Consider the following 12,219-nt stretch of genomic DNA (forward strand, 5'->3'; position numbering starts at 1 on the left):
TATCGTCTGAAACCCAAGGGTTTCTACCAGTTCTCTTTGTTCTGCCTAAGTTCGCTTCTGCTGATAATTGTTCGCCTCGATTGAACGATAATCGTTTTAAAAGAATGATTTGAAAATGATGTTTCATGAAATACATTACCCTGTCCTCCTAATCACATAAACATGGCAACAGTAGGAGCATATAGCTAGCTGTTCTTTCATCCCACAAAGTTGTAAAAATGACATCATATCTTTTAAAAAGTTGATGCTAGTTAACGCTTATAAAGAGTTACAAATTTTATTTTCTATAAATATTTTATTGTTACTATAAATAACATTCATTTTAAAAATATTGTATTATGAAAATGTAATGTGAAAAATGTGTTTGATGTAGTGAAATCTATTTATATTTATGTTACAGACGTCCTTCAATTTATAGCATGTCTTCAGTTTTTGGAGGAGAATCTGATAGTAATTCTGTAAATCAGTTGTTACAACAGGCAAAAAAAGATGTTCAGAGAGATAAGGAAGCCCTTGAGGAAGCAATGCGTGGAAAAGAGGCTCTCACTTCATCAACAGAAAGCAAGAAAAATGGTACTGGTGGTGAAGAAAGTGAACATTCAGATTCAGAAGAAGCTGAAAGTGAATCAGAATCAGAAAGTGAAGAACAAGATCAAAAAGAAGAAGAATATACTGCAGAATTGGCTGAATTAACATCTGAAATTAATCTTAAACAAAAGCTTATCGATGAATTAGAAAAATCTCAGAGACGTTTACATAGTTTGAAACAACATTATGAAGATAAATTATTGCAGCTGCAGGCAAAAATAAAAGCAACCCAAGAAGAACGTGATACTGTTCTGGCTTCATACAGTAAGTGATTCTTTTAATAAAAAATTTTTTTTTTCAATTTAAAGTTTTATATTGGTATATATTGGGTTTGTATTAAATTTGTCTATCTGATACCATTAATTTGAATGTAAGCTTTCATAATGAACGTTTATCTACCAAAATTCATTATTTATTATTTCATTTAGTAGTTCCTTTAGGTGTTTGCCGAATTACAGTAATTTTTTGTGATTATATAAATAATTTTTATTCTTGTCAGGCAGGAATTGAATTAGAAGCAAATCAAATTATATTCTCCATTGTTTTTTTAAGTGAATGCTTCTTGGAATTTAAAATACAGTTTTCTTTTTTTTGTAAATATCCACAACTTAGTTCAATATGTTTAGTTTAGAATTTTAGCTTTTTTGACTTATTTTATTATATTTTTTACCTCACATTTGCAAATTTATTACACTTTCATTGCTATAAATTACATAATTTATTTTCCTGTTTATATAAATAAATAATATATATTTTTGTTTGTGAATAGGTAATCAAAACAATCAGCCCACAGAACAAGTTAAAAAAATTAGGAAAGAGTATGAACAGAAACTAAATAACATGCAAAAAGAATTAAAATCATTACAGACTGCTAAAAGAGAACATGCAAAAACATTAAGAAATCAATCGCAGTATGAATGTCAGATTCGCACTTTGAAAAATGAAGTTTCTGAGATGAAAAGGACAAAGGTTAGTTAGTTAATATTATTATTTTTTATGTAAACTGATTTTATATATTGAACAAAATTATTAAGATAATAAAAAAATTTATTTAAAAAAATTAAATGAAGAAAGTAGCTGTTGATTTTGTTTTTGTAGGTGAAATTGATTAACAAAATGCGAGAAGAAGCAGCTAAACATAGAGAATCTGAAGTTAGACGCAATAGAGAAATTGCACAACTACGTAAAGAATCTCGACGTCATGCAAATGTTATTAGATCTTTAGAAGCAGAAAAACGTGCCAAAGAAGTAGTTCTACGATGCAAACAGGAAGAGGTAAGCAAAATAATTTTAACATGTTATTATTGTGTTGTTTCTTATTTTTTTAGTTAATGGATTTAAATGACGTTCTGCTTTACACTTTTGACTTAAGCAACACATTAATTCCTTCACATGCTTTCCTTCGGCTTGCCACAGGCGCGTTTAGATCAAGTCCTGTCGCAAGCTTACTTGTAGACTGTGGTGAACCATCACTTTGGGATAGACGAGACCAGCTTTTATTATGTTATTTTGCTCGTCTCAGAGGACAGCCTAATCACCCGGCTCTTGACTCAGTCTTTAGAAATCCTAATCTAGGAAAGTATGAGAACCATCCACGTCGTACTGCACCTGTAGGTGTCCATATCCGGCGTCTGCTGCAGCATATAAATGTTGACATACCGTCATTCTTTCCTACGTATCCTTGCTCATATCCTCCGTGGAGAATAAACCTTATAAATTTTACTTTTGACCTTATGACATACAATAAACAATCAACACTACCTATTGTCTCCCCAGCAAATGTTTCAATGTGTTCTCTCCAAGATGAAACCAGACACGGTTGTATACACTGATGGATCGAAACAAAATGATGCAGTTGGCTGTGCATTTGTTGTCAATGAAAGAACTTATATGTTTGGTCTACCCGGTATTACGAGTGTGTTTACCGCTGAACTATATGCTATAAATAAGGCTCTAAACATCATTAACCCTAAATATTATTTGCAGTGACTCGTGTAGTGCTCTCCAAGCCTTAAAAAACTTTTATTCCAAACATCCTATAGTCATTGAAATTTATAACGCAATCGCTGAGTTGAATAATCGTAACACAGAAGTAAGTTTTTCCTGGGTCCCTAGCCACGTAGAGATTCCAGGTAATGAACATGCAGATTCCGCTGCCAAAGAAGCATGTAACCAGCCTCCTTTCACCACCCGAGTTGCTACTTCTGATTTTATTAACTATGTAAAACAATCACTAAGAGCAAGGTGGCAAGGTGACTGGACGGCTACCGTTGATAATAAACTCCGTCAGATTAAAGATTCTGTGTTACCATGGGACTCCTCATACAGAAAACCCCGGCGTGAGGAAGTAGTTCTCTGTCGATTGCGGATAGGACACACGAGGGTCACACACGAGTACCTGTTGACAAGAGGACAAGCACCTGTATGCACACGATGCAACAGCCGCGTGACTGTGTGCCACATACTCGTGGACTGCATATGTTATGCGGCATTGCGTCGTAAATTTAAACTACCCAGAAACATCCGTGGTATCTTGTGTAATGATAAAGAGGTTTTAAACTGGATGTTTCTGTTTTTGCGTAGTATAGGGTTAATACAAAAAATTTAACAAACATAAAAATTTAATTACTTTAGTCCTATGTATTGTTTTTGTTATCCGAGTAGCGAGCCTTTTACACTCCCTATCGGAATTTGTCAAATTTTATATATATATATATATATATACATAATATTCATATTTTTTTTTGTTTTACAAATTTGTCTGTGATATTAGTTGTAAGATTTTTGTGATATTAGTTGTAAGACTTTAAACATAATAGTTTTAAGTTTTATCTCCTTTTTTAGTTTTAAGTTTTATTTATTTTTAATATGTTAGTTTTTAACGTAGTTTTTAGTTACTTGTTAGTGTTTTTGTTATCCGAGAATGGGCCTTTTACACCCATTCCGGATTTTGTTTCCTGTGATAGTAGTTTTAAGTTTTAATTTTATCTAACAGCTTTAATTACTTTTATTTATTTATTTTTTCTTAAAAAAAAAAATAATAATAAAACAAAAAATAAAACAAAAATCCGGGCAATGATAACGTTCAACCGTTTTTCGCCCAAAAAAAAAAAAAAAAAAAAAAAATCCTTCACCCATCACCTTTTTTCTGATAATAGTAAATTTATTTTGAGCTGTTGCAAATTTCATCTAAACGCAATTTTATGGTGACATGGTATTTTCTTGTATTTTAACATTCAAATCTTTTTAATATCTATGTTAAAAAATTTAATTAATCCAGTAGGTTGTAGATATGAATAATTAATTTTTTTTTAAATAAGAAATATTCAAATGAAACTGAATCTTATTATTAATTACAGTCATTAATTAATATATATATAAATTATATATATAGTAATATACTATATATATATATTTATTTATTTATATATATAGAGAGAGAGAGAGTAGCGCAGAGAAACAGGAAACTTTGAATTTGATGTTGGCAGTCCTGTAGGTGTACCAAGAGTGGGAGAAAGGTGTTAAACTGCAGAGCAGTAACATACATTTAGTTGTGATGGAGGAGTGGAATGGTGTAGAGTGCAGTTGTTATAAGGGCATTTTACTGATATGGTGACAGTATGACAACAGCTACACAAAGAGTGTTTCAGTGACAATATGAGATCCCACCCCATGGTCAAGTTCCTTCTTCACAGACATTCAAAACTTGGGTTTGTAACTTTGAAGACACTGGTTCGACTTTAAAAAACCCCTAGTGGACATATATTGTCTGTATGTATACCAGAAAACATTGATTTCATGATAGCTGCAGTGGTAAGGAGTCCTCGTTGTTTGATACGAAAAATTGCCTATCATTGAAGATCGGATATCAGAGCATGGAAAGAATACTAATTACTTGAAATTTCATCCTTATAAGATTCAAATTTTCCATGAACTGAAATCTGTGTATTGTGCCTGTAGTTTTGTGAAAAACTGTTGCCTAAAATCAATGAGAATGCTAACTTTATTGAAAATCTTTTTAACTGTTACACAGTGCTAAACTTACTGTATGGTGTGCAGTTTCATGTCATGGGGTGATAGGCCCTTACTTCTTTGAAGATGAAGGGGGTTCTGTGCTGTCACTGTGACATCTTAATGTTACAAGGAGTGTGAGAAAAGTAACGAGACTGACTTTTTACCTACCAAAGTTTATATTTTTTTCAAACAACAATATTATTCCCTTCAAAGTAGCTATATACCGGCGAAGTCGTTGTTCCCACTCCTGGTAGCAGCGCTGGAAGGCTTCAACTGGTAGGGCTTTTAACTGGTCCGTCACAGTCTTTTGAATGTTCTCCAGAGTTCCAAAATGACGCCCTTTTAAGACAAGTTTCAGTTTCGGGAAAACGAAAAAGTTACAAGGACTTAAATCAGGTGAATAGGGGGGGGATTGAGGAACCATAGGAATGTGTTTTGAGAGCAAAAATTCCCTGATGGAAATGGCCATGTGACATGAGGTATTGTCATGATGAAGCATCCACTTGTTTGCAATGTTTGGTCTCATGCGAATCACTCTTTTCCTGAGCCTTTCAAGGACACCTTTGTAAAACACTTGGTTGACAGTTTGTCCTGGAGGAATAAATTCTTTATGTAAAAAAGCAATGTAAAATCAGCATGGTTTTGATCTTTGATTTGCTCATTTGAAATTTTTTCGGTCGAGGCGATGATGGAGTGTGTCACTTCGCTTTGCTGCTTTGTTTCAGGATTGTACTCGGATATCTAGGATTCATCACCTGTGATCACACGATTGAAGAATTCTCTGTCATGTCAATCCTCTCAAGAAGATCAATGCACACGTTTCTTTGATTGTCCTTTTGTTCAGTTGTGAGGTTATTCGGCACCAATTTTGCATGTCCAAATCGTCTGTCAAAATTTGATGATGGTGAAAGTGTTCAAATCTAACTGTTCACTCATCATCCTTATTGTTAAATGACAGTCTGATCTCACAAGAACCCTCACATGTCAATGTTTTCGTCAGATTTTGAAGTTGAAGGTCTTCGTGAGCCAGGTTGATCTTCAACGTGTTCTCGGCCTTTCAAAAATGATTTATGCCAGCGGAAAACTAGTGCTCTTGATAAGCAATATTCCCCATAGGCCTGTTTCAACTTTTCAAAGGTCACACTCGCGGATTCCCCAAGTTTAACAAAAAACTTGATTGCACAACGTTGCTCTAAATTCCGTTGCTCCATTTTTGTAACACAACAAAACACAACTTTATGGTGCTGTGAAAAATAATGTGTTGGCTGAACGGAGTTGAAACTTGTACTGAGCATGTGGAAGGGATGAACAAACTGGTCTAGCACAGACTGGTAGACGCAGCATTGCCAGATCACTCGCAGTGTTACCAATCTCATTACTTTTCTCAGACACCTCGTATGTCAACATGCTAGAGACATTTTTTGCTCCTAGGCTCCATTCTCTTGCAAATCTTGACTATCAGCAAACCTGGTTTCAACAGGATGGAACCACCTCGCATATTGCCCGACAGTCTATGGCAGCAGTGAGATGTTAGTTTGGGGATTGCATAATTTCAAGGACGGCTAACATGGCTTGGCTGCCTCAGTCTCCAGACCATTTAATCTTTTACTTCTTTTTATGGAGACACCTGAAGAGTGTTGTGTACCAGAGTAGACCAAGAAACCTTGCCTGGATCAAAACATAGATTGAAGAGAAAATCACCAACATCCCAGAGAACACATTGCGCTATGTTATGCAAAATTTTCAGAATCAACTTACTGAATGTGTACACAAAAATGGTCAGCACTTAAGTGAAGTAATTTTTATAAAGTAATATAAATTGAGACTTCCACTCTTGTAGAACATATTTTCAACATCAAATAAAGGTTAGCAACTTTATTTCAGTTTTTCTAATTATTTAAAATTTTCCTGTCTGTCTGTTTTACTGTTGAGCAGTTAAATTACATGCTTTCATAATATAATGCTGCTAAAGATACAGTGATACTTCAAAACCAGTCCAATGCTTAAATGTTTTACTTCATATTTTTCTAGATGTAGTGAATAATAATTAAAACTAATTATGCAGTTTTTATAGAATGGTTGAAAATGTTTGAAAAACTTATATAAATAATTACTATTATTTTTTACAAAATTTACTATAATCTTTTTTCAGCTCTCTGCCATGCGACGTCATGCTAGAGGAGGATTAAGCAGCCGTGCTGCAGGAAGATTGTATCCATCAAAATCTGCTATTTCTTCTGCAAAGATTGTTAAACAAAAATGGATTGCACTGGAAAAAAATATCTCATCAAATGCACTTAATAAACAATCAATAATTTCACTGGAGAGAGAAATGGAAAGGTAAGTTAGTTTTCCAGTAAATAATTTGTTAAAGGTCTGTATTTTATTATAAATGTTAAAAATTGCTGAATAAGTAAGATATATTTGGCTTTTTGAATGAGAAGTGTACAAGATCTAACTGATTGCCATGTGGATAGGTGGTAAGTTTCTTTATCTTGAAACTAAAACTCAATTTACTATTAAAAACATATTTTTCTGTATGTTATTTGTTTGTAAAATATTGTGTTGATAGTGTATAAATAATCAGTATATGAGTGTAGTTCACATTAATACATAAATAAATATTGGCAATTGCAGTCACTTAAGGATTCTAATTACATTGTTACATAAAGACAGATTGGTAAAACTGTCATATTATGTTGTCTAAACAAAATATGTATATTATATACTTTGTGTATTTTCACATTACATACATATATAAATTTAAAGAACTTGATCAACCTAATTACAGAAATAAATAACGTAGGATGATACCTATCCTATTTTATCACATATACAAAAATGTTTTTGCGAATTTCTCACATCCTCAGTTGTAATCCACTTTTTTTTCCTTTTTTTTTTAATTGTTTACGTCAAATTATGTATTCACATAAACATTATCAAGAATAATATTTTTTTTCTTTTTTTTAATAAAATACAATAAAAACTTTGTTAAAATTTTTTTAAATATAAATTATAAAAATCAATAATTTAAAGTTACAAATTGAAAGTATAACTGAAATTAAAGACTTTTTTTAATATTTAGAATCAAAAATTAAAAGTTAAAAATTACATATATAAAAATATATGTCAATTGATAAAAATATTAAAATGAAATATATAATAAATAGGTTAGAATAAAATAAATATACACGGGGTCTGGCTAGCCAGTGTTGCATTACTGTCACTTGTGATTCTTAAAAAAATTGACTGTAGAAAAAAAAAAATATATATATATATAAACAAAAATTCAAATTGTAATGAAATCTATTTCTTAATTATCATCAGGTTCAACAGATTTATGCAACATTATAATGTTAAAAAATATGAAATATGATAGCACTTTAAAAATCATTGATTGTTAAATGTAAGTTTGTTTTGAAATGAATTAAATTTTTTGCACAGACTTTCAAGAACTAATTATCAGCTCTTTGTAGTGCTTAGTAATGATGTTATTAATTTTGTTACTTTTTAAAAAAGTTAAAAAGTGTAACTAGTCCAAAGAAGGAACTGATACCTAGCTCTGAAATGCTTTTGTAAGAAAACATTGTATTAATTTTCACGTGAATTGTTTAAGATTTATATTTTTTTAATTTATAAAAACTTTGTTGTCAGGAAAAAATGCAGCTATATTTTCTTGTTTCTTTTTGTTTTTATAAAGATAGTCATAAAATGTTACTTAGATTTGTTGTAATTCATATAATATTTTCTTTTCTCGTAGACTGATAAGTGAGCGGAAGGTGCTTCACACTGAGGTACAGAACAAAACACGTAAACTAAGAGAACTTCAGCTGCATCAGCCTCAAGAAAGGGTACTTCAGAGAGATTTAGAAGAAGAAATTGAAACACTTAAAGCTAATTTAGAATATATTCAGGATAGTATTACTGAATCACAACATAATATTGTTCAAGTTGAGGAATCTAAGGTAAAGAAATTCACATGTTCATTAATTACATTATTTAAAATTAATTATTAAAACTTAAAAACTGTTTATGGTTTTTGCACAAATGTAAACTGTTTTTAAACATCTTTACTGTTATATTCAATAACTGTTTAGCGTAGTTCTTTCTAGATATTAGTTCAGTATAAATTAGTATAGTAGTCATATTAACAGTCTCCTATACTACCAACTTTGTGGATTAATATATCATTCTGATTGAAATCCTTATAATACATTCCTAACTTGTTAAGTGTTATTTTAAACAATAACACAGGTCAACAAAAAAAAAAGTAATAATGTGGAACTGAGATAAAAGTTGGTGAATTAGAATGCGTTTTTTATGCTGAATCTTAAAATTGGGTTTTCTTTATCACCCCCAAATTTTTAGTTATAACCCTTTAAAATATTGAGAAGCTTCTTAAATAATAGAATACAAAAAATAATAATTACAATATACTAATAATTATAATTAATAACATTTATTAATTACAATTCATTTTCTCTTTTTGTCATCTAGCAGTAGTCACTCATCATAGATTCAACCCATCTGCCTTGATAACGCTGCTCCATTTGTAATGTATCTTGGCGAAACCATTCTCCTTGCTCATTGCTGATGTCATCCCAGTTTAAAGGAAAAAAGTCCAAATGAGAATTTAAAAAATGAATTTTCAGTGACATTCTACAGCCAATAGTTCACTTATAAGGTGATCATAGTTTTCAGCTTTTTTGTTTCCTAAAAACCCAGTAACAACATCTTTGAATGACTTCCATGCTGTTAGTTCGATTCAGTTTGCTGTCAAATATATTTTCACAAATCCATGTTCTTATTTGTAGTCCGATAAATATTCTCTCTTTTAATTTGGGTTCAAATTGTGAAAAAAACCTCAGCTAATTATTTAAAGCTGTCTCTATCTTTATCTAATATTTTTACAAAATTCTTCATCAGGCCTAATTCTATTTGTAGAGGTAATAAAATAATACAATCTGCTTCGACAAGTGGAATGTTGACAACATTTTTGGTTTTCCTTCTGGGATAATCCGATTTCTTTTTGGCCAGTCTTTAATTGCATAGTGTTTATCTGTAGCCTGACTATTCCACAAACGCAAGAAACATATATATTTTATAAAGCACTCTGGGGACTAAGAAGCTCTATTGCTTTCAGGTCAGCATGATTCACCATGAGTGTTCATCATACTTAATAGCTTTTAAAATTGTTGACATAATTTCATGTTTCTTTAATTCCTACAGCATGTGCTACTGGTATAGAAGAAAACCTTTTCGAGTTATGCAGCAACTCTGCCTTTAAGCTTCTTTCTGATGATTTTAAATAACCACTGATTTTGATTATGAATAATATATTCTATGTCCAGTTCAGACATTAGCCCCGTAACATCAGGCAGGAACAAATTATTAAATCATCTCTTTTAAAATATTTCGTTAAATTTTCATTTCAATTTCTACATACTGAAATTTTAGTATCCTTGTTTAATAAATTCCATTCTTTAAGATGAGTTCTGCATGTTGTTTCAACAAATACAAGTCATGAATTAGGTCACTCAATTCTGGTTGTGTGATGAGGTGAGGTTCAGTATTAGATTCTTCTGGAGTAATTAATATTTATTGATGTTGAGGATTCATCGGTTGAGCCTTCAGGGGAATCTGAAATTTCTTTCTAAGAACTTGAAGCGATCGGAATCGGTCAATCAACACCATGAAGTTCTGGTCTAATAGCTGAACGAACATTTGGGTATGCAATACTGCTTTTATTCTTTGAATTGAAAACATTTGTTAAGCAAAAATAGCAGTCATCATAACGGTTAGTAGGCTCTCGGCAAATCATAGGTACGCCGAAATGCAAATGTTCTTTTTTTCCTTTAACCACTGGGTTAGTTTAATGTAGCACTTGATGCATGCTAAATGTGGAGCCCAGGATTTATCTTGGTCTCCCAAGGGACAGTCAAAATAATGTTTGTAAGCAGTTTTCAGCAGATTCGATACTGGTTTTCATTGACTTTTCGTTGTGAATTCTCAGTTGTAACAAGAAATATTTGGAGAATTTTTACAACCCTGATTTTTATCCGTTTTAAAATTCAAAAGTTTTAATGAATGAAAGTAAACTGAAATGTTACACAAATACTTAATTATAAAAATAATTAAGTTTTAATTTATTAATACTTAATTACTTCACTATGGACTGAAATAAAACAGCATGAAACACACATATACCCACAAATTAACAAATCTTGATGTTCAATAAAATAATACCAAAAGTTGTTCTGTCATAAAAATCTTTATGGCACCACTTATGAAACAATCTTTATAATATGTGGGCTTGTTTTTTTTTTTTTTTATTTTTTATTTCATAAAAAAACCACTACCACAGCTAAAGAACACAGCAAGTCATACCAAGAGATGAACTCTTATTGAAGAAAATTTCATCATGCTGAACTCATTACTTGACTCGCTGACATCTCTGGGTTGACATGAAATGACATCATTCGACTGTTATGTTTCAAGTATAAGGCTACAGCATGCTTCACAATATAAATCAGATGTGAATAAGCAAACATACAGACATACTAACTTATTTGTATTGTTTGCTCCACGAATGATGGAACAAATAAATTTAAGAGGTTGTAACTTAAGAACGTTACGTGATGGGTTATTTTGGAATACATATTGAGATTCAGCATATAATATACTACGTAGAACACCTAATTTCTTTTCAGTTCCAAATTTTATGTGGAACAGTGTAATTAAATTTGATATGAGATGTGTATTTGAAAAGCAGCTATCTGAAACACTATGATGCCCAGAAACTTACAAAGTGGAGAGATTTCTCTAAACAGAGATTTTACTGCAAAGCAATGAAATCTCTGTTTAAGAGACAAATCAACCAAAGATTACAATTATTTCAAACAAAAATGAGTAGGAATTTCTTAGAATCAATAGGATTAATTTGGGTTTGTATGTATTAGTTATTTAATTCATATAAGGTTAAAATTTGGCCAGTCACAAAAAAATTTAATTGATATAACATATATATATTTATATCTAAATACTATTAAACTACCTGTTACAGAATATTGAGATAAGAGATAAGATTGAGAAAAATTTACCTAAATTTTTCATGAAAGTACTTTTGTGGGATCCTGCATCCTGCCATAATTGAAATAATTCTGTTTAATATGAGTTTTAAAAAGATTAATTCAGTTAAATATATGTACACACATTTATATATATATTTAAATTCAAATAATTCATTAACATATTGAGCACTGAGTTAATAAAATTTAATATATGAAATATAAACTACAAAACACAGTAATTAGTTAAGTTATACTTATCACTCACATTAATATCCAAGAATCAATTTTCATGGGATCCTGCATCTGGAGAACTCAAACTCTACCCATTCCATACTGCATCCAGTACTGGAATGCAGTACTTATTGTTCCAGTACGGGATAGCAAAATTTGCATATGAGTTGATAATACTATTCAAAATTTTTAAAACAAAGAATAATCTAAAATAACAGATTTTTAAAAGAATTATATATAATGTAATTGTAGAATTCAATACCAACTGATAATGAGGGATCCTGTAAAAATCGATTCTTGGAAATTAATATGGTAA

General features: G+C 31.1%; 1 protein-coding gene across 3 annotated transcripts in view; it reads left to right on the plus strand.

Annotated features, from left to right (window-relative positions):
• Positions 1–12,219, plus strand: part of Klp31E (kinesin-like protein 31E) — a 541,210-nt gene that overhangs the window by 404,903 nt on the left and 124,088 nt on the right. For all 3 annotated transcript variants that reach the window (XM_075361453.1, XM_075361452.1, XM_075361451.1), the window contains exons 9-13: positions 401–852; positions 1,358–1,557; positions 1,687–1,863; positions 6,755–6,942; positions 8,363–8,567. In XM_075361453.1, the coding sequence (XP_075217568.1) occupies positions 401–852; positions 1,358–1,557; positions 1,687–1,863; positions 6,755–6,942; positions 8,363–8,567 (1,222 nt within the window). The remainder of the gene's footprint in view (positions 1–400; positions 853–1,357; positions 1,558–1,686; positions 1,864–6,754; positions 6,943–8,362; positions 8,568–12,219) is intronic.

This window comes from Lycorma delicatula, chromosome 3, assembly GCF_047948215.1.
Source record: "Lycorma delicatula isolate Av1 chromosome 3, ASM4794821v1, whole genome shotgun sequence".
In the NCBI taxonomy this organism is placed as follows: domain Eukaryota; kingdom Metazoa; phylum Arthropoda; class Insecta; order Hemiptera; family Fulgoridae; genus Lycorma; species Lycorma delicatula.